The sequence below is a fragment of the Tupaia chinensis genome, unplaced genomic scaffold, assembly GCF_000334495.1.
Source record: "Tupaia chinensis unplaced genomic scaffold, TupChi_1.0 Scaffold000247_1, whole genome shotgun sequence".
Taxonomy (NCBI): Eukaryota; Metazoa; Chordata; class Mammalia; order Scandentia; family Tupaiidae; genus Tupaia; species Tupaia belangeri.
The window spans coordinates 4,519,426-4,542,516 of record NW_006159725.1 but is presented as its reverse complement, the minus strand read 5'-3'; the positions used below and the strand labels follow the sequence as shown (position 1 = coordinate 4,542,516).

The following is a 23,091-nucleotide window of genomic DNA, read 5'->3' as shown; positions in this document are numbered from 1 at the left end:
TATCTGTTTCTCACTAACGTCCTGCCTCTCTATTGTTCACTTGCTATCTTTCTCTATCCTCTTCTCTTCACTTCCCCCATTCCACACTGTCCTATTCTCATTAAGTAACTTCACTGCTTTTACGTCCTCCAATTTTTTGCACTCTATCATAGAGTGTGGATAGTCGATATATATTGAGTGGATACATACAATATCTTTCTTTCATAGCCTGGCTTACTTCGCTCAGCAATAGATCCTCCATATCTGCCCACTTTCTATCAAATTCCAGGGTCTTGTTATTTTTTATGACTGAGTAGTATTCCATAGAGTATCCTCTCAGGATCTTGAGCATGCACACACACGCGCCCAGCGTGAGTTTAAGCCACCAGGTCCGGGACTCAAACAGCGGTCGACTACATGCGAGTCCAGCGGCATAGCCATTACTCCAACTGCTGGTCCCGTGTCCTTTTTTACTTAATGTAGAAAGATCACCCTAGCTGCTTGAAAAAGCACAGCCAGTCTTGTACTTCTGTTTACCTTCGGCTATGCCCCTGAATGGGAGCAGCTCACCAACTTCTGGAAGTTGTGTATGGGAGGGGAAGAACGGGAATCCAGGAAAGATTACAAAATGAACAGCGATGAGGAGAGGAGGGCAGGTGGTTATGGAGAAGAGGATCTGGTCCTCTTCCTCTTCACCTAGTCCATGGTGGTAAGACTCCTTGGGCTTCCCAGCACTCATGGGAGACTAAGCACCATCGAGAAGTGTTGAGTTCCAGGTCAAGGACCCTCCTCTGCCATACCTCCCACAGTGGGAGAGCCTGCTGCTCCAACAGAGGCATTACTGCTGGTAGACAGGAGAGAAAGACCCAGGAAGGACAGCTTTCACATTCTGAAGGAGGCTGTCCCTCCTTTTCCCCACAGTGTGTCAGAACTGCATCGAGCTAAACGCGGCCACCGTATCAGGCTTTGTCTTCGCTGAAATCATTAGCATTTTCTTCCTTGCTGTTGGGGTCTACCTCATTGCCAGACAGGATGAAGCTCACCAATCAAGAGGTAAACGAAATCCTTAGATGAAAAATGGGCTCACCGAAGACCCTTAGCTTTCTTCCCGCTAAAATAGCCCCGATGGAAGGAACTGAGTTGACATGGGTTGCTAAATGTGACATTTGGTGTTATCACAATATATTTACCTGTCCCACGATCTAACTCCCGGATCTGCCCTCTGTGTTTTAAAAAGACTCTGTTTGTTTGTTTTTGAGAGAGATTTTTGCTGTAGGACGTGTATGCTCGCCAGAGAGACAGAAAGCAAGAAATAACCCTCGGGGGTGGGGGGGATGACCACGCCACAATCCCTTGTCCTCCATTCTCCTCTCGGGATTTTGGGCATGCTTGCACACGTGCCTGGCATGAGTTTTAAGCCGTGGAGTCCGGGACTTGAACCACAGTTGACTACATGGGAGTCCAGCAACGTAACCATTATACCATCTGCTGATCCCTAAAGACTCTTTATTAAAGGAAAACATACAAAAAGTGGATCACAGGCATATGGCAAAGAATAATAATAATGACTCTTTATTAAAGGAAAACACACAAAAAGTGAATCACAGGCATATGGCAAAGAATAATAATAATAATAAATTAACAAAGCAAACGCACCCATGCATCCAGCACCCTGTTTAAGGAACACCCTGGAAGCCTCTCTCGTGGTCATTTCTAGCCATGACCCATTTGCAAGAGCAAGCACTGTCCTGACTTCTGACAGGACTCACTCTGCCTGTTGCTGTTCTCTTTCAATGGGTTTCTGTATTTTTGCCTATGGCTTCTTTCACTCAACGATATGCTTGTGAAAGTTACCAAGCTCTTGTGTGTAGAGGACTCATTGCTAGTTAAGATTCTTTTGTGCAAATGTAACTTCATTTATTATCCTGTCTACCTTGTGTTTGTGTGCTCTGTTTGTTTCTTGTGCAGCTTCGGACAAGCAGACTCTACTGCCCAATGAGCAGCTCTACCAGGTAAGAGAATGAGGGACAAAGACGGGGCAGCAGGGGTCGGGTAAAACTTAGGGATTGGAGGACAGGTTCTTTGGAAGATCCTACACAGAGAAGGAACTGCTTACAACATACCAGGTGATTAGGCAGTTACCCCTTTGGGTGGAAATGGATGAAATAAAGAAAAGGGTTGAGAGAGATTGAGGTCAAGATCTAGGGGAGGGAACCAGCAGTTAGCGTAATGGCTATGTCGCTGGACTCCCACGTAGTCGACCGTGGTTCGTGTCCCAGCCCCGGTGGCTTAAAACTCACACCGGGCGCGTGTGCGTGCATGCCCAAGATCTCGAGAGGAGAATGGAGGAGAAGGGATTGCGGCGTGACCATCTCCCCTGGGGGGTGATTTCTCGCTCTCTGTCTCTATGTCTCTCTCTGTCTGTCTGGCAAGCGCACGCGCCCTATAGCAAAAAACCTCTCCAAAACAAACAAACAAAAAGTAGATCTAGGGGAGAAAGAGTGAAAGAACACACCGAGAGGAATATGCAAAGAATCTACAGCTGTCCTTTGGTATCCTCGGGGGACTGGTTCCAGGAACATGCCCTTGTCCCCTGAGGATACTAAAATCAATGGATGCTCAAGTCTCATATATAAAATAGCGTGATATTTGCATATAACCTATGCGTATCTTCCTGTATACTTTGTCATCTCTATAAAATGCCTAATAAATAGCTGTACCATATTTAAAATTTGTACTATTTTTTATTTTTGTATTGTTCATTTTTTAGTGGTTTTTTTTCCTGATTTTTTTTTTAAATCTGTGGTTGGTTGAATCACCAAACGCAGAGTTCAAGGACTGTCAGCTGTGTATACAGAGCCCCATCTGCTCGTCCTCTTTCTGTGAACCCCCTACTCCAAAGCCTCATGTATAAAAAGCAATCAATAACAAAAAGCAATCAATAACTATGCATCGAAGTAATTAATAGAGGATCATAAGTTTAAGATCGTGCTGTCTTTTTTTAGCCTCTCAAGGATCGGGAAAATGACCAGTATAGCCACCTGCCAGGAAACCAAATGAGGAAGAACTGAGCTCAGGACTCAAAGTAGGTGGGCTTTTCACACCAATTCTGAGAGCGCTCCTTTGCAGAACTGACCCTTCCAACTGCTGTCAGGTCTGTCTCCTGCCCCCAAGCAGCTATGAGGATCAGACTCTGTGTGTGTGTGTGTGTGTGTGTCCAGAATCCTGAGGGGAGAGTGGAGGAGAAGGGATTGCAGGATTGCCCCCTCTGAAAGATAATGTCTCACTTTCTGTCTCTAGAGAGAAATTTTTGCTCTAGGGTGCTTGTGCTCACCAGAGAGATACAAAGAGACAGGCAGAAAACGAGAAATCACACCCCCAGGGGAGATGGCCCATGCCATAATCCCTTCTCCTCCATTCTCCTCTGGAGATTTGGGCGGGCACACATGCACACATGCCCAGTGTGATTTTTAAGTCACCAGGTGCAGGACTCAAACTGCAGTCAACTATGTGGGAGTCCAGCTACGTAACCATTACACCATCTGTTCGTCCTGGTTGTACTGTTTCTTTTTTTTCTAAAGAATTATTCTATTTAACTTTATTTATTTATTTATTTATTTGACCAGAGAGGAACAGAGTGAGAAAGAGAGAGGGAAAGTGAAAAAGCAAGCCACTAAGTCCAGGGCTCAAACCATGGTCATCCATGTGGGAGTGTCCAGCACCTTAACCACCACACCACCTGTTGGTCCCCTCTTTTTTTTTAAAAAAAAAAAGAGAGAGATTTTTGTAGGGCGTATGCTCTCACCAGAGAGAGAGAAAGCCAGAAATCACCCCCTGGGGGGATGGCCACACCACAATTCCTTCTCCTCCAGTCTCCTCTCGGGATTTGGGGCATACATGCACACGTGCCCAGCCTGAGTTTTAAGCTGCTGGGTCCAAGACTTGAACTGTGGTTTACCACGTGAGAGTCCAGCGACGTAACTTCTATGTCATCTGCTGGTCCCCCAGTTGTAGTGTTTCTAAAAATACTTGGAGCCAAATTGTCTTGGCTTAAGAAAATACAAACATTGGGCCAGCCACAGAGCCCAGTGGCTAAGGGAGCTGGACACGTCATGGCCGCGGTGGAGAGTCTTTCAGCCCTAAATCTAGATTGAAAAGTCCTAGAGGTAACAAATGGAGAAGAAAAACCATTAGGGCAAATTTAGGTTTTTCTCAAAATGAAAACAAGTACGGTGTTTCAGGAGCGCCACCTGTTGGGAGAAAGTGTAAAAGAAAATGGAAATATTAAATAACCCTCTCTAGTTGAATAATTTTTTACAATTTAATTTTTATTTAGTTTTTATATGTCATAATTCAGATTGTTCCATATGCAATACAAAGTCTCCATTCACCATTATCCACAGCCACCCAGTCGTCCTCTCCAGAGGAAAACTAGTTTATTTTACAATGTATCTTTCTGGAGGTGTTCTAGCATCTCTGAGCAAATTCTCAAGTATGCGTTATTCTCATTATTCTTGCTCCCCCTGTTTTCCACACAAATGATATCACACTATACACAGAACTTCTTCCCTAAAAAAGCCTGATGGTTCTCTCACACCAGCATATAAACGACTCCCTTTTTAAATCTGGCTACCTTGTACAGATATGCTGTACTTTACTTAACCAGGAGTCTATTAGTGGACATTTAAGTTGCTTCCTATCTTTTGCTTCTACAACAATGCTGTAATGACCAATATTGTTGAAATGTAATTTTGGGCCAGCTCCATGGCCTAGCAGTTAAAGGAGAAGGATCCACATGGCTGACCAGTTTACATCCCTGTCCCAGAGGCTTGGGGAATGCACCAGGCATGTGTACACGTGAGCGTCCCCAGGGTTCCAGTGCAGTGGAGAAATGGAGATGGGATTGTGGTGTGAACACGCCCCACTGGAAGGCGCTCTCTCCCTCTCCCTGTCTCTCTCCTTCTCTTGCTCTCTCTCTCTTGTCTCTGTCTCCAGCTAACACATGTGCCCTCTGGCAATTTTTTAAAACATCGCATTGAGGGTGGCCAGTAGATGGTGTAGCAGTTACATCGCTAGACTCCCACATGTCCGAATACAGATCGAGTCCCAGACCTGGTGGCTTGAAACATGCCAGGCACATTTGTGTGCAGGCTCAAGAGTCCAGGATGAGAATGGGGAAGGGATTGCAGCATGGCCATCCCCGCTAGGGGGTGATTTCTCACTTTCCCTCTCATTATCTCTGTCTCTCTCCCTCTCTCTCCCCCCAGCAAGTGCATGTGCCCTAAGGCAAAAACATTTTTAAAAATTACAATGGGGGCCAGCAGGTGGCATGGTAGTTGAGGTCATGGACTTCTCACATGGTTAACCACGGTTCAAATCCCAGACCTGGCGGCTTGCTTTCTCACTCTCCCTCCCTCTGTCTTTCTCTTGGCAAACTCATGTGAAAAAAAAATCATAATAATAATATAAAAATAATTCTTTCAAAAACTTGCACTGAGGGGGGGCAGCAGGTGGCATGGTAGTTGAGGTCGTGGACTTCTCACATGGTTAACCACGGTTCAAATCCCAGACCTGGCGGCTTGCTTGCTCACTCTCCCACCCTCTGTCTTTCTCTTGGCAAACTCATGTGAAAAAAAAAATCATAATAATAATATAAAAATAATTCTTTCAAAAACTTGCACTGAGGGGGGCCAGCAGGTGGCATGGTGGTTGAGATGCTGGACTCCCACGTGGCCAACTCTGATGGCTTGCTTTCTCACTTTCCTTCTCTTTTCTCTCTCTCTCTCTCTGGTCAAATTTAAATAAATGAGTAAATTACATTAAATGATTCTTCTCTAAAAATTGCATTGAGGTATAACTTAAGTGCCATACAATTCATCCATTTTAAGTGATTTAATCCATTCTTAGTAAGTTTTAGTACATTTACTGAGTTGTACAACTATCATTGTAATCCAGTTTAGAATATTTTCATCACTCTCTTAAGATCCCTTGTGCCATTTGCAGTTACTCCTCCCTGTTCCCATCTTCAACCTCAGTAACCACTAATCTCTTTGCTAACTCTTTTATATTTTTTAAATTAATTAATTTTTTTTTTGGAGAGGTTTTTGCTATAGGGTGCGTGCACTCGCCAGAAAGACAGAGAGAGACAGAGAGACAGAAAGCGAGAAATCACCCCCCAGGGGTTATGGCCACACCGCAATCCTTTCTCCTCCATTCTCCTCTTGGGCACGCATGCACACGCACCCAGCATGAGTTTTAATCCACCGGGTCCGGGACTCGAACCGTGGTCGACTACATGGGAGTCCAGCAACATAGCCATTATGCTAACTGCTGGTCCCAACATTTCTTATAAATAGAATCATACAGGCTGGTCAATGATGTGGGCATCACGTGTGCTCAAATACTGAGAGAAGAATGGAGAAGGGATTGCAGTGTGGCCGGCCATCCTCCCCGGGCATGCTTTCTCACATTCCCTTTTGCCTTTTTTCCTGCAAGCTCACATGCCCTATAGCAAAATATATTTTAAATAAATAAATGGAATCATACAATCTGGGGCCCTTTGTATCTAGCTTCTCTCACTTGGTGTGTTTCCAGGGTCTGTCTACTTTTTAAAAACATTATTTAATTATTATTTTTTTAAATCTTGCTATAGGACACAAGCTGTCACCAGAAAGAGAGGGGGGAGGGAGTGAGCTTTCAAGCCGCCAGGTCCATGACTTGGGTCACAGTCAGCCATGTGGGAGTCCAGCGCTTGAACCACCACTCCACCTGCTGGCCCCGGGTTTGTCCATCTTGTAGTATACATCGTTTCTTCTATTGTTGACTGGTATTCCATTGGGTGTATATACCATCTTTTCTTTCTTTTTTTCCCAGTTCTTGCAATAAAGAGAAACAGAAAGAGAAGGAAAGTGAGAAATCACCTGCCGGGGGGATGGCCACCCTGGAATCCCTTCTTGTCCATTCTCCTCTTGAGATTTTGGGCATGCATGCACATGTGCCCAGCGTGTTTTTCAAGCCACCAGGTCTGGGACTTGAATCACACAGTCAGTCATGTGGAAGCCAACCACCTTAACTTCTGCACCACCTGCTGGTCCATCACCTTTTCTTTATCTATTCCCCAGTCAATGAACGTCTGGAGGGTTTTTTTTTTTTTCTTCTTTTTTTTTTTTTCATTTAATTTTTGGGTATTATAAATGATGCTGCTATGAACATTCTCATGCAAGTGTTTGTGTGGACGTGTTTTCATTTTTCTGGGGTAAATGTCAAGGAGCGAAGAATTGTTGGGTCATATGGAAAGTTTATGCTTAACTGTAAAAGAAACGGAACTGTTTACCCAGCTGTAAAAGCTGTAGCATTTAACATTCCCACCAACAAAGTCTGAGGGCTCTTGTCTCTATGCACTCTCACCAACATCTGTCACTGTGTATTTTAGTAGAACCATTCTGGGGGGTGCACAATGGTATGGTAATGTCTGGATTTCCATTTTCCTCATGGCTAATGATGTTGAGTGTCTTCACATGTTTTTTAACCCTTCATATATCGTTAGTAAAATGTTTATTCAAATCTTTAGCCTATTTTTTCAAATAATTTTTCTTTCTTCCATGAATGAAAAAGTGAAATAGACAGAGGGAGAGAAAGAGATGACACCCTTAACTGGATCCCCATACCATGACTCACCCCCAGGCTTCAGACAGACCTGGATCATGGGGATTCACGTGCCCAGTGTACTCAGGGAAGTCTCCAGACTTGAACCAGAAACTTACTCATGTGGGATTCCCTCACAGAGCATTGTCGTGTCTCTTTTGTCGCCGTCCCTCTTTTAAATTTGCTACAGAGCATATGCACTTGCTGGACAGAGTGAGAAGGCACTCCCCATGCTGCAGTCCTTTTTCCTCTTCAGATTTCAGACACACACACACACACACACACACACACACACACACACACAGACGTGCCTGGCATGTTTTTCAGACTACCAGGTCTAGAACTCAAATCATGGAATCAGCCATGTGAGATCCAGTGCCTTAACCTCCACACCACCTGGCTGACCCAGCCCCTTTTTGTTTGTCTCTTTAATATTGAGTTGTAAAACTTCTTTGTGTATTTTAGACACAAGTCTTTTATCAGATACATTATTCGAAAATATCTTCTACGAGTCTATAGTTTTTCTTTTCATTTTTTAAAAAGAATTATTTTACTTTACTTATTTATTTATTTTAATTTGATCAGACAGAGACACAGAGAGAGAGGGAAAGTAAGAAACAAGCTGCCAGGTTCAGGACTCAAACTATAGTCACCCAAGCGGGAGTCCAGTGCCATTAACCACCGTGCAACCTGCCGGCCCCTCTTTTCACTTTCTTAATGATATCTTTCTTTTTTTTTTTTCAGGTAGTTCATTTACCTATTTCTTCCATGAAAGAGAGGACAAAGAAACAGGAGGGTCCCCATTCTGCGAGCCACTTCGTTTCAGCTGGACTAGATCACAGGAACATGTGTGCACACCTGGCGTGCTCAGGAAGGTCCCAGGACATGAGTCCAGGACTCTTCACACGTAGGTCCCGTTGCCTGTTACCCCATGTCTGGCCCCAATGGTGTCTTCCAATGTGCAAATGTTTTTCATTTTGATAGTTTATTTTATTAATTTTTTTCTTTTATATATTGTGCTTTGGCTGTTACATCCAAGAAATCTTTACCAAACCCACAAAGATTTTCTCCTATGCCTTCTCTGTATCGCTTTTAGAATTCTATAGTTTTTGCTCCAACAATAAATGTCATTTTGAACATGTTTAACTATTTGTAACAAATACAAACAAATAGAATTGTTGGGCCACAATGTATTTGCATGTGTAATTTTATTAAAGATTGCCAATCTGCACTTCACAGAGGTTGTGTTAATATATATGGTCAACAACAATAAACAAGCGCCTGCTATTCCGTACATGTCTTAACGGTATATTGTTAAATTCTTAAACCATGCCAGCCTGATAAGTTAACACTAGAATAGCATCACAGTGTGGTTTTAATTTACAGTCTTCGTATTATAAATTGGAGAGAACCACTTGTTTCACCTTCTCATGAAATATTAGCTCACAAGGAGACCGGAGAAGGGATAGTAGCATGGCCATCCCTCCTAGAGGGTGATCTCTCACTTTTCCTCCTTCTCTCTCTGTCACTTTCTGGCAAGTGCACGCACCCTATATCAAAACCTGAAAGAAAAGCTCACGAACTTTGGCCTTTTCTAACTGACTTGCACTAGCCCCTTACACATTTGAGAAACTAGATCTTTCATGATATTAGTTACAAGTAGTTCTCTAATTTTGTTATATGCTTTTTGACTTTGCTTATGGTTGATTTTTCATGCATGTCTTACATATACGTGTATGTAATAGAATTCACCAGTCTTGTAAGATGTCTCAGTTATGTTTTATAGTTAGAAAGGACATCCCATTTGAAGATTATTATTTTTTAATGTATCCGTGAATTCCTCTAGCATTTTTATGGTTTTGTCATACACACTTAAATCTTTGATCCGTCATGAATTCATTTTAACCTAATATATTGATCTTTTTTTTTTTTTCTAGTTTTTGCTATAGGGTGTGTGCACTTGCCAGAGAGAGTGAGCTGTAAAGGGAAATCACCCCCCTGAAGGGATGGATACTCTGCAATCCCTTCTCTTTCATCCTCCTCCCAGGATTTTGGATATGCACACTCACACACCCAGTGTGATTTTCAAATCCCCGGGTCCAAGACTCAAACCATCCAGCTGGCCATGTGAGATCCTGGGTCTTAACCTCCATGCCACCTGCTGGACCCATATTGACCAACTTTTAAGTCAGACAGCTACCCAGTTATTCGAAAAGTATTTACTGAATGATCCATCTTATGCCCATAATTATTTTTTATTAATTTGATGGAGGGCACATGCACTCTCCATGGAGAGACAGGCAGAGAGAGACAAAACACCTCTCCATGGAGATTGGTCACACCACAATCCTTTCATTTTTCCTTTACGTCAGGATTTGGGGCATGAACATACACAGGGTAGTAACCAAGTTGCTAGGTCCAGGACTCTAATTTCAGTCAGCCATCTGAGATCCACCCACTTTAACCATCACACCACCAGCTGGCCCAACTGTCATTATTTTAAATGCTATGTCACCACTTCACTCTCACCAGACTGCAAGCTCCAGGAAGGAACAAACTTTTCCTTCTATTATTATTATCACTATCGGATCTTAAGAAACTAGAACAAGGGTAGGCATGCAAAAATTGCAGTGTTTTTGTGGGGGACAAAATGTACCACTGTAACCATTTTTAAGTGTACTCATCAGTGGCATTAAGTACATTCACAGTGCTGCGTGGCCATCACCACCATCCAACTCCGGAACTTTTTCATCATCCTAAATAGAAACTCGGTATCCTTTAAATAATAACTCACCATTCCCCTCTCTTCTCCTTCCCTGGTAACCTCTATTTTCTTTCTGTATCTGAATTTTCCTATTCTAGGTACCACGTGTTGGTTGGCTTATTTCACTTAGCATTAACATTTTCAAGGTTCCTCCAGGTCATAGCACATATCAGAATTGTATTCCTTTTTAGAGCTGAGTAGTAGTCGATTGTATCTGGGACCAGAAGACGGTGTAATAGCCGATTTTGTCTATACACTGTTTCGTTCGGTTTGTCCATATTGCTTCTGCCTTTTGGCTATCCTGAACAATGTTGCAATGGACACTGGCCTACAAGCATAGGCTCCTGCTTTCAGTTCTTTGGGGCAGCTGTCTCCAAGTGGAATTGCTGGATCACATGGTAACACTGTTTAACTTTTCCAGGAACTGCCATACTGCTTTCCCAAAGTGACTGCACTATTTTACATTCCCGTCAGCAATGCACAATAGTTCCAATTTCTCTGCTTCCTTGCCAACAGTTATTCTTCCTACTCCTTTCCCACCCCTTCCCCCCCCCTTTTTTTTAAATAATAACCATCCTGGTAAGTGTGAAGTGGTATTTCATTATGACTTTGGTTTTCCTTTTCCTAATGACTTGTGATAACGAGCATTGTTTCTTGTGCTTATTGGCCATTTGTACATCTTCACTGGAGAAATGTCTATTCAAGTCCTTTGCTCAGTTTTGAATTGAATTGTTTGGTTCTTTGTTCAGTCTTAAGAGTTCTTATATAATTTGAGTGATAATCTTTTATCAGATATATTATTTGCTTATTTCCTCTATTCTGTCTGTTACTCTTACACAAGCCTTTAACTCGTTTAAAGTATGCTGCTTCTATTACTTTTGTATACTTAAAAAAAAACTCCTAAGAGCTAGCAGGTGGCTTGGAGGTTAAAGTGCTGGATCCAGCATGGCCAACTTCACAGCTGGAGTTCCAAACCCGGGCACATCTGTGTGCATGCCCCAAATCTGAGAGAAGAATGGAGAATGGTTTGCAGCGTGGCTATCTCCCCTGATGGTTATTTCACACTTTCTCTGTCTCTCTCTCTCTCCAGTGAGCCCGTAAGTCCTATGCAAAAATAAAATAAAATAAAATAAAATAAAAACAAAACCTCATAAGATATATATACAGCCTCCACTTTACAGAGTAAAACCGAAATCTAAGATGGCCCACTGGCTGACAATTACGCTCAAAACTTACAGATGTTACTGCTTCATAGACAGTTACCTATGAAGAGTAACAGAAGCGGCTTCAAGGCTAGAGCTGGAAGAGAAAGAAAGAAAACAGAAACGCACAGAGGTCGCGAACAGAGCAAGGAAACACAGTTTATCTGCCGTCCATTCACCGATTCCGACGACCTAGACTCAAAAGCCACTTAGCTCCAAACCGCGGATCATCACAGCCGCACCGCCGCGCTCAGAATACATTCCAGAGCACTTCCGCCCGCCCGCCCCCAGCGCATGCGCCGTGGGGTGTTGGCGCGCCAGTCGCGGGTTCCAGCCCGCACACCCTACTTCCGGCGCGGAGTTGAGATTCCAAAAGCCCCGGTGCTTGGTGATGACGTCAGTTCCTGTTGCCGTGCTGAGTCGGAAGTGGGAACACAGGCCGCTGAGGCTCTTGTCGTTCGGCGCCGCTGGCCTTTCAGGCTCTGGTAAGAGAGGAAATGGGTTGAGGGCCTGGGGTTCGTGGAATCTGCAGTGGCAGGCTCTCTCCTGGTGGGATGCCAGGCCTCTGCATTCTCACCTGCTCCCGCGGTTTCCTGACCAGGGACCTCCTCCTTCGTGAACTTCGATCCTATCCGAATTGGAACACCTTGGAGTGCCTCCGCTTGTGTTGGCTCTCTGTCCATTTCTCCCCCTCTCTTTGTCGTGCCCCATCTGGAAAAGGCCGGCATCCTGCCCTGGCGTCATCTTTCGACTTCCGTTCTCTAGAACGTGAGCTGGGCGGGCGGGTCTCCCTCCTTCCCGCGATTCCCTTATGGAACCTGGAGGGATACCATACAAATAGGCGGTAAGCAGCCAGATGCCAAGAAGATAAGATTAGGCACAAGTCTGGAGTAATGACAGCAGTTGAATGCATATGTTAAGATCGTGACGTGTCTTAGGACTACTGATGGGTTCACTACCCATAATCAGGCATGCTGCTTCCTGTTTTCTTGGGTTGAGAAGGCATTTCTAAAAATAGGTGACCCCAGCTCAAGAGCTTATATTTGGCGGGTCTTCCCTTGTGGTCAGTTTTTCACTCCAAGAGCAAGAATGTGTTGTCTCGCTGTCATTGACTGTTTTGGTCCCACGTGGGAGCCAGCCTGAGATAAAATGGGACCTAAGAAGGAATGCTGTCTGCCTTTGGAGATGAGCTCCTTCTAGCTTGCGGATAGAGGATAGATGTGAAGGGATTTCTTGCCATGTTAGCGTGACCTGAAACTATTAGTGAAAGGTATAACAAGGAAAAGTGTTTGCTCCCTACTTTTTTTCACATATGTATTACTCACCACAACAGAAGCCTTAAAGAGTATGATTTAATAGAGCTTGATGTTAACACTGTCAGTTTTCCCAAGTGTTCCAGATGTTTCTGTTTCAAATTGGTCCTAGTGTGGACCCAGCCCTTGGTGCACACTGCTGAGATGCCTTCCTCCATAGTCTGTAACTACATAGATGGCTTGGGTTTGCTTCCAGGTCCAACCTAAGGGCCTGGTGGTGGTGTGCACCTGTAGTCCCAGCTCAGGGGCTGAGGCAGGAGGATATGTAATGCGACAAGACCCTGTCTTTTTTTCCCTTTTTAAATGGTAGACAGTACATACCCGTGTACTTGACAGTGGGAAAGAAGCAACCTCAACAGGGTCTCATCATGCTAGATCTGCCCTTCCCCAGCCCTCCAGCTCCTCAGGATCTTGAGTGCTCACGTGAGCTCCCAGCATGTTTTCAGGCCAGTCCAGGGATCCAAACCCAAAGTTGCCATATGGCTTCTAGCCTTGCAAGGCACTTGCGTTACTGCTGCACCATGACAACTGAACCAAGACATTACTTTTATTTATTTTTTTTGGAGAGGTTTTAGCTACAGGGCACGTGTGCTCGCCAGAGAGATAGAGAGAAACAGAGAGACAGAAAGCAAGAAATCACCCCCCGGGGGGATGGCCACACTGCAGTCCCTTCTCCTCCATTCTCCTCTCAGGATCTTGGGCATGCACGCACACGTGCCTGACATGAGTTTAAGCCATTGGCCTGGGACTCGAACCATGGTCGACTGCATGGGAGTCCAGTGACAGCCATTACACCAACTGCTGGTCCCAAGACCTTATCTTTAAAAAAAAATAATAATAATAAGGTGTGTTCCTAAGAGCTGACAATGGCCCTTAAAGAATTGGCAGTACTGGGACCAGCAGTTAGCAGAATGGCTATGTTGCTGGACTCCCACGTAGTCGACCACGGTTCGCTTCCCGGACCCAGTGGCTTAAACTCACACCGGGCGAGTGTGCATGTGTGCCCAAGATCCCAAGAGGAGAATGAAGAAGAAAGGATTGTGGCATGGCCATCCCCCCTGAGGGGTAATTTCTCGCTTTCTGTCTCTCTGTCTCTCTCTGTCTGGCGAGCGCACGCGCCCTATAGCAAAAAAACGCTCAAAAATAAAAAAAGAACTAGCAGTACTCTTCAGAAATGAAAGCTTAAAACAGGGTGGAAGAGTTTTGTAGGTCCTGAGGTAGACAGCCATTACAGATTTAGCCCCTGGCTACAGGTATAACAGAATGAAACTTGTTTTTAAGGAAGATACATTCAGAAAAGAATCAAATCCTAAAGCTTCTAAGGATTAGTGGTTGTGCCACAAAAGCTGGCAGTAGGATAGCATTGTCTCCCTGTATGACTGTTGAAATAGGAGATTACAAATTCCCAGTGACCTGTGAGTGGCTACACAACTTTAGCTCTTGCTCTGTGAATGTAGTTTGTGCACAGATTTGAAGTACATTTGGACAAGATGAGCTTCCTGAGGCAGCCAGAAACCTTTTTGTTTTCCACAAACAGTAGAGATGACAATGGAGATTTTTTAAAAATAATTATTTATTTTATTTATTTTGATTATTTTTAATTTGATGAGAGAGAGAGAAAAAAGGGAGGTGAGAAAGCAAGTCACCAGATCCGGGGCTCAAACCATGGGTGGCCATATGGGAGTCCAGCGCCATAACCACCCACCACCTGCTGATCTCAACAGCAGAGATTAATTTCCATTCTATGTATTCTATACATACTGAGATACCAAAGTGCCTATGTCTGCCTGGTTCAGTAACTTGATCTTCTACTGCATCCCAAGACAAGTAACAAAGCCCTTAGTTGAAATAGGATCATGGGTGAGCCACGGAGTTCAGGAATAACCATATGTAACATTGAATCATTTAATAAATATTTAGGAATTTGTAATAGTGATGTGTACATTATGCCTGATAAAGAAGAAAAAGTAATGAGGATGAACCTACACACAAAGAGCTAATAGTCTTAACAAGGTAGAAGATCTGCTTAGGAGTATAAATAGTTTAAAATCCTGGTAAAATACAGATCAAAGAAGCTACCTTCTTTTTATTTTTTTATTTATATATATTTTTCTTTTTTTAATTTGCTACAGGACACGTGCAGTCACCAGAAGGAGAGAAAGTGAGAAAGCAAGCCACTAGGTCCAAGACTTGACTCTTGGCTGCCCATGTGGGAGTCCAACACCTTAACCAACATGCCACCTGCTGCCACCCCTCTTTTTTGCCTTTTTTAAAATTAATTTTATTTTTAATGTATTTTAAGTTTTTTTGTTTTGCTTTGTTTTGTTTCGGAGAGGTTTTTGCTTTAGGATATGTATGCTCACCAGAGCGACAGAAAGCGCGAAATCACTCCCTGGGGGGATGGACACATCACAATCCCTTCTCCTCCATTCTCCTCTCAGGATCTTGGGCATGCATGCACATGTGCCCGGCGGAAGTTTAAGCCACCGGGTCTAGGACTTGAACCATGGTCAGCTACGTGGGAGTGCAGCGACATAGCCATTACGCTAACTGCTGGTCCCAATTTATTTTAAATTTACTGTAAGGCACATGTGCTTATCAGAGCAAGACAGAGAAAGAGAGGGAAAGTGAGAAAGCAAGCCACTGGGTCTGGGACTCGAACCACTGTCAGCCATGTGGGAGCCCTGCGCCTCAACCACCACACTGGCCCTTAGCTTCTTTATATAACATGACAATATAGTATAGAGAAAAGTGGGAATAATGCGTTTATGGTAGTAAATCCTTTATCTTTTTTTTTTTTTTGAGAAGTTTTTTGCTGTAGGGCGCATGCGCTCGCCAGACAGAGAGAGACAGAAAGCCAGAAATCACCCCCCCAGGGGGGATGGCCACGCCACAGTCCCTTCTCCATTCTCCTCTCGGGATCTTGGGCACGCACGCACACGTGCCTGGCCTGAGTTTTAAGCCACCGGGTCCTGGACACGAACTGCAGTCGACTATGTGGGAGTCCAGCGACATAGCCATTACGCTAACTGCTGGTCCCGTAAATCCTTTATCTTGGTAGTCCTAAGAGCCTGTCTGTGCCTTGTGTTCTGTTTCTGACGTTCAGCCTCCTTTCTGCAAATGTGGCACAGGTGGTGCTCTCCCTGGTAATAAACTGGACTCTTTCGGTTTCATAATTCAAACCAGCTTATGCAACTTAGGGGGATCTATTGGCTTTTACTTCATTTTAGTTTTTAGTTTTTGCTATAGGATGCCCATGCTCACCAGATAGAGAGGGGAAATAAGAAATCACCCCACACACACAATGCACTGAAGATGAGATGGCCACGCTGTTGTCCCTTCTCTTTCATTCTGCTCTTGGGATTATGGGCATGCACATACATGTGCCCTGCGTGCTGGCCCCTAGACTAATATCTCATCAGTTAGCAAGCTATAGGATGCCCATGCTCACCAGATAGAGAGGGGAAGTAAGAAATCGCCCACACACACAATGCACTGAAGATGAGATGGCCACGCTGTTGTCCCTTCTCTTTCATTCTGCTCTTGGGATTATGGGCATGCACATACATGTGCCCTGCGTGCTGGCCCCTAGACTAATATCTCATCAGTTAGCAACCCAAGGAGAAGAAAATAGTTCCCTTTTCTTTCCCTTCAGCCAGAGGCCTGAAGCTGGTGTTTGTTGGCTCCTGATTGTCCTTGACAGTCTTATACCCACTCCTGGGTCAGTCAGTTTGGTTAGACTCAAATGCCCTTACTGGAGCTAGTAGATGAGGTCAGCCCCTTTTCAACACATGGACTGAGTGGAATAGTTACCCAGAAGAAAAGTTGGGGGCACCATGTTGAAAAAGAGAGAGTGATATTCTGGAAACAAAAAAATAACAAGTGCTCATGATGCTTTTGACACTCCTCTGGAATTCAGGGTACCTTAGGATGGAGGCAGAGTGGTGGTCAGCTAACAGTGAGACAATTTTTGGTGCCTCTACATGAAATAAGGGTCATGATAAAGCTTATACTGTGGTTACATATGAAAAAGGCTTTTCAAGGATTGTTATTAATCCCACACTACATAGCTCTTTTTTTTCTGCATTATTAAGCTTGATTAAAATATACATAGCAAAACTAAAAATATGAAAGAGCAATATATAATGGTTCAGTACCTTGAAGCAGTAAAGCCCTGTACCATATTGGGACTGGACTGTCTGTCTAAGCCATCATAGCTGATTGGTCATGTAGAAAACATGGCAGAGCAGTGCAAAAACAACTAGTAGAGATGTCTTGGGATTCTCAAGTGTTGCAGTCACTCTCTTCCTCCAATAAATAAGGGTAACTTTTCCAGTTTGTTACTGTGATTCCGTGAGGGGTCTTATCTCTGAACTAAAGGTAGACCAGATGTTGTTTTTTTCTTCCCTTATCCCCTGGCCCTGCTTTCTCTAAGATGTCTGTCCTTGTAGCAGTTCAGTGTCCTTGTAAGCAGAATATTGATACCTTTTTTTCTCCTCCTCCCTTTTCAGGGTTGTATTTTCATGCCGTGGTTTTAAAATTTCAGAAAGGAGAGAAAGCCTTTCAGGGAGCTCTGCTTATCCCCTTGTGTCTACTTGGCCTCAACGGAGGAAACGTAATCAGAAGAGTGCAGATGCAGGCTGTCAGCTCCATGAAATACCTTTGAGGTATATATTTGTTTCATATTACACAGTAGAACTGACTGTTGGGATTTGTGTGTTTCTTCAGTATTGTTAAAAAAAAAAAAAATCAAATAAACAGGACCAGCAGATGGCATGTAGGTTAGTGTGAATGGATCTCACATAGCTGGTGGCTCAGTTCAAGTCCCAGACCCAGTGGCTTGGGAATCACTCTAGGCATGTGTACATGCATGCCCAAAATCCCAAGAGGAGAATGGATGAGAAGGGATTGCAGTGGGGCCATCCCTGGTAGGGGTTGATTTCTCACTTTCTGTGTCTCTAGCAAGTAGATGTACATTATACCAAACACCGACAACCAAAATAAATAAATAAATAAATAAATAAATAAATAAACTAAACAATAAAAGGTATGAAATTAAGCAAAGACTATTTTTTTGGTGTGGAATTTGTATCAGTAGTTGTAAGTCTGTACATAGAAATAGATTTCTTAATATACGTAAAAACCCCATAACATACAACTAATCCATTCCAGTCTTGATTTGCCATTCCAAATGCAAAACATGGACTTGCATTTAGTTTATATGTAACTGAGAAATTCCTTGCTCAAATCCCAACTCATAGAAGTCTGACCAGGTACCACTTTGCTCTCCTCCCTACTCCCTGTGAGTGAGACTCCTGGGAAATCCATTGTTATTGTCAAGTGCCACATTGTTGTTACAATTAGTAAGTTTTCCTTTGTCTTTTATAATTCTTTCTACTTAACCTATTTTTTTAATGGTATAGCAAATAGAAACATTTCAACAGATAATGCATAACAGCCGAACTTCTGGTTTTAGCTGTCCCCAAATTAGGCAGCTATGTCTAGTTGGTAGGTTTGTAACCATTTTGCCAAAAATGTCTTGAGTTTTGGAACAGGAATTGGAAAAATCTTATCCCAAATTCTTTTAAAATGTACTGCACTTGAGAAATGGGAAAAGGCCTATTTTCCCTCGTAAGCACACATGCCTTCTGGTCCAGGAAAAAAGTCTATGGGAAATGAAATTAAAGTAGGAATTTATTTTAAAAGAGAGAGAGAGAAAAGAAAAGAAATGTTACCAGCTGGCAGCATGTTAGTTAAGGAGGCTGGATCCCACATGGCCAACTGTGCTATGTGATTCCCCAGCCCAATGACTTGAAAAACACACCCAGTACATGCCCATCGTCCCAAGAGGAGAATGGATGAGAAGGGATTGGGGAGTGGCCATCCTCCCAAGAGTGCTTTCTCTGGCTCACTTGCTCTCTCTTTCCCCTCCCCCCATAAGAACACATGCCCGATGGCAAAATTATTTTTTAAAAAAAGTGAAATAGAAATAATGGGTGAATTATAGCTGTCATGCCCGTCTAATACCTGCTTTCTCTACAGCCCCTCCTCCTAGGTCTGGATGGAGAATACCTTAAAGTGAAATGACAGACCAGGAGAATAACAACAACATCTCAAGTAATCCTTTTGCTGCTCTTTTTGGCTCCCTGGCTGATGCCAAGCAGTTTGCAGCAATCCAAAAAGAGCAGCTGAAGCAACAATCTGGTAAGCGGAGGAGCCAATAGCAGCAAACACTGTGACCTAAAACGGGCTTTTCCCAATTGGAGTGTTCTTTAAGTCCTTAATTGTAACTGGAATGTAAGGTGGGGCAGAAGTTGTTGTTTGTTTGTCTGTTTGTTTGTTTAGGACAGCTTTTTTCCATTTGTGTTTGTCTTTGGTTTTGTTTAGGTCCTCCCCTCCCTTCTCTTCCATGCTTAAAAAGAAACCAGATAACAGGTGGCTCTATAGTAGCAGATGCCAGTCATGAGCCCAAAGCTGTTAAGCTGTTTATTTATTATTTTTCTAACCACCTAGTAAAAGAACTTAAATAGATCTTTTTCATATAGGAAACTGAGGTGATCGTTATAGACCATGTCTCGTGCAGCTGTAGAAAGCAGCTGTAAATGAAGAATGATAAAAGCTTTTTGACCTGTAGACAATTGACATTTGTCTTTAAACTCTGTGTTGGAGGTCTTCCCAAGCAAAGGAGTTCTTCCAGGCCATGAGTAGCCTCTTTCGTAGCTTACTGCTGTTAGGGCAGATTTCTAGGAAAATCTGATCCTTTGCTTTAATATGAAGGAAATCAGAGTAGCATTTCACTAATCAGATTTTCTTCATCTTAGGCCAAATTTAAGATCAAGTTCAGCTTCCTCCTATCAGAAGACATATAGGCTAGAAGAATTAGGATGATTAGTTCTCCAATATATTAATGTCTTGAGGATATTGGGTCTTTCTTTTTTTATTATTTATTATTATTTTAAGTGTACTATAGGGCACGTGTACTCACCAGAGAGAGACAGAGAGGGAGAGAGAAAGTGAGAAAGCAGGCCGCCAGGTCTTGGACTCAAACCATGGTCAGTCACATGGGAATCTAGCTTCTTAACCACCACATCACCTGCTAGCCCCCACAGTCTATCAAATAAGAAATTGCTTTCCTTTTCCTTGCTACAAAAATAATGAAGTATTTTTCTTTTGAGAAAAGGAGAAATGTTTACATTTCAAAGGAACATTCATATGCACTGCTGACTTAGAGCCTAACTTTCTGACTAGGATGGGATGAAAAGGATGTAAAGGCAAGAAAGATGAGTGGTAGACGGGGTGGTGGATGAAGTAAGGTAAGAAATAAATGCACTGCTGACTTTTGAACACGATTTTCTCAGTGTCTGAAATCTCTGAGTTCTATGACATAGGCACAGGATGGGAAGCTTCGGAGATCATAAGAGAGAGAAAAGAGTGACAGATGAAGCATAGGACAATGAAGAAATGGGAACAGTATTATTTTGTTTGTTTGTTTATTATTTTTAGAGAAAGATTTTTGTTTTATGGTGTGTGCACTTGCCAGAGAGACAGAAAGTGAAAAACCACCCCCTCTTGCCCCCCCAGGGGGAATGGCCACACCACATTCTCTTTTCCTTCATTCTCCTCTTGGGATTTTGGGCACCCATGCACTCGCACCCAGCGTGAGTTTTAAGCCCCCGGGTCCAGGACTCAAACCATGGTCAGCTACACGGGAGTCCAGTGAGTAACTGTTAGGCTATCTGCTGGTCCCAGGAAAGGTATAATTTATAAGTATTGGATTGTCAGAAAAGTCATGATGGATTTTTGCAACAGATGGTGCTAGTTCATTTTCAGAAGTACTAGAGTCATTCACATCTTTGTTATTGCTATTATTTGACAGTCGACAGTTCTAGCTTCATTCTAAAAATAAAAAAAAAAATTTAAGCGATTTGGTTGAGTTTGGGAGGTTTTACAACAGGTTGAAGATGGAAGACCAAACTGCATTTTTTGCCATATTTTACAGTTTTACTTTCCTAAAGGGAAGAACGCACGTCAGGCTTGTGAAAAGTTGCGTAAAGTTTACGGTGACAATGCTCTGTAAGAACATCAGTGCCGATGATAGTTTATGAAATTCTGTGCTGGTGATTTTGATCTCAGTGACTCTTCTCAGCCAAAGCTCACTGAGGTTGATAATGATAAAATAAAATCATTGATCACGTCAATCCCATGTTACACAACACAAGAGATTGCAGAAACATTGAACATCTGTCATTCAGTTGTTCGCGACCACCTGAAAAGGCTGGGATATGTAAGGAAGCTCTGGTGACAAGAAATGGACTGTTCACAACGATGTGGTGCACAGACGGTCTTGGTCCTGCATGATGAGTTGCCTCAAACAACATTGGAAGCAGACCATCAGAGGAAGGTTATGCTCTCAGTGTGGTGGGATTTTAAAGGTGTTGTGTTTTTTTGAGCTCCTGCCAGTCGGTTCAAATGTGTACTGTCGGCAGTTAGTTTGAACAATTCCATCATCCAGAAGTGTTTAGAACTCATTAATCATAAAGGAGTTGTGTTCCATCTTGACAACGTGAGACCACACACAAGTTTGGTCACCTGTCAAAAATTACTGGAGGGGGAACCAGCAGTTAGCGTAATGGCTATGTCGCTGGACTCCCACGTAGTCGACCGCGGTTCGGGTCCCGGACCCGGTGGCTTAAAACTCACGCCGGGCGCGTGTGCGTGCGTGCCCAAGATCCCGAGAGGAGAATGGAGGAGAAGGGATTGCGGCGTGACCATCCCCCCTGGGGGGTGATTTCTTGCTTTCTGTCTCTATGTCTCTCTCTGGCTGGCGCGCCCTACACTGAAAATCTCTCCAAAAAAAAAAAATTACTGGAGGGACCAGCAGTTAGTGTAATGACTATGTCACTGGACTCCCATGTAGTTGATCGTGGTTCGCATCCCGGACCCAGTGGCTTAAAACTGAGGCGGGGCGCGTGTGTGTACGTGCCCAAGATCCCGAGAGGAGAATGGAGGAGAAGGGATTGCGGTGTGGCCATCCCCCCTGGGGGGTGATGTCTTGCTTTCTGTCTCTGTCTGTCTGGCGAGCGCACGCGCCCTATAGCAAAAACCTCTAAAAAAAAAAAAAAAAATTACTGGAGCTTAGATGGGACTTGGTACCACACCCACCATTCTCGCCTGACCTTGCACCACCAGACTTCCCCTTTGTTTCGCTCTCTTTAAAATTCCTTGCATGGTATAACATTCAATTCAGATGAGGCTGCAAAATAGCACCTTGTTCAGGTCCTTCTATGACAAGGAATTATGAAGCTCACTGAAAGATGGCCCAAAAAAGGTCATCAAACAAAACGGACAATGTATCATTGATTGATCTTTGTTCTTTATGTAATAAATGACCTTTGAAAAACATAGGAAAAAATATGTCATGACTTTTCCAGCAACTCAATATGTTTGAGGGAAATTTTACCAAACAGGTTCTTAGCCCCTATCATTCTTGAAATTCAAAGAACTTAAAGGTATAGGAGCAGAGCTCAGAGCATTCTACCTTCTGGCTGTAAACAGAGGCAAGGCTGGCTAAAGTTGGGAGCACTGCAGGCACCAAGCAGTGGGGACAGGTCAGGCATATGCCCTATTTTGGCATCTTGTCACACTAATTCGTTTACTCTGAGTTTATCATGCTACAGGTCCAGCCTGTTCTCTACCTGCAGTTAGTAGTCTGCCAAAACCTTTGGCCTCTTGCATTGAACTTCACTTTTACCAAACTCACCTGGTAAACCAACTCTTACATCTGAGAGTTTTATCTAGACTTTCAGAATAACCAATTGGTTGGCACTAGTAGATGGCGTAATGGTTACATCACTGGACTCCTACATGGTTGACTGTGGCTAGAGTCCCAGACCCAGCGCCTTGAAACTCATGCCAGGCATGTGTATATGTATGCATGCCTAAAATCCTGAGAGGGGAATGGAGGAGAAGAGATTGTGGTGTGGGCATCCCCCTGGGGAGTGATTTCTCTCTTCCTGTCTCTGTATCTCCAGTGAGCACACACATCCTAGCGCAAAGATCTCTCTAAAAATAATAATAATAATAATAAATGGTCTATCAATAGAGTAAAGCAGATATAAACTCATGTATGGCTTTGGGTGAATAACAAAGAGTGGCCAGCAGGTAGCTTGGAGGTTAAGGTGGCCGGATC

General features: G+C 43.4%; 2 protein-coding genes across 8 annotated transcripts in view; both read left to right on the top strand.

The window, feature by feature from the left end:
- The window catches only part of CD3G (CD3 gamma subunit of T-cell receptor complex), a 19,453-nt gene extending 10,145 nt beyond the window's left edge, over nt 1–9,308 (top strand). For 3 of the 4 annotated variants that reach the window (XM_027772000.1, XM_006148839.3, XM_027772001.1), the window contains 4 exons: nt 901–1,032; nt 1,948–1,991; nt 2,985–3,064; nt 8,368–9,308. In XM_027772000.1, the coding sequence (XP_027627801.1) occupies nt 901–1,032; nt 1,948–1,991; nt 2,985–3,050 (242 nt within the window). In that variant the 3' untranslated portion in view covers nt 3,051–3,064; nt 8,368–9,308. Of the gene's footprint in view, nt 1–900; nt 1,033–1,947; nt 1,992–2,984; nt 3,069–8,367 lie in introns of all 4 variants that reach the window. The other variant, XM_027771999.1, reaches the window with a different exon arrangement.
- Nucleotides 9,309–11,994: 2,686 nt separating this feature from the next.
- Nucleotides 11,995–23,091, top strand: part of UBE4A (ubiquitination factor E4A) — a 45,330-nt gene continuing 34,233 nt past the window's right edge. For 2 of the 4 annotated variants that reach the window (XM_006148838.3, XM_014587928.2), the window contains exons 1-3: nt 11,995–12,074; nt 17,414–17,569; nt 18,945–19,106. In XM_006148838.3, the coding sequence (XP_006148900.1) occupies nt 18,986–19,106 (121 nt within the window). In that variant the 5' untranslated portion in view covers nt 11,995–12,074; nt 17,414–17,569; nt 18,945–18,985. The remainder of the gene's footprint in view (nt 12,075–17,413; nt 17,570–18,944; nt 19,107–23,091) is intronic. The other 2 variants (XM_027771998.1, XM_014587930.2) reach the window with 2 other exon arrangements.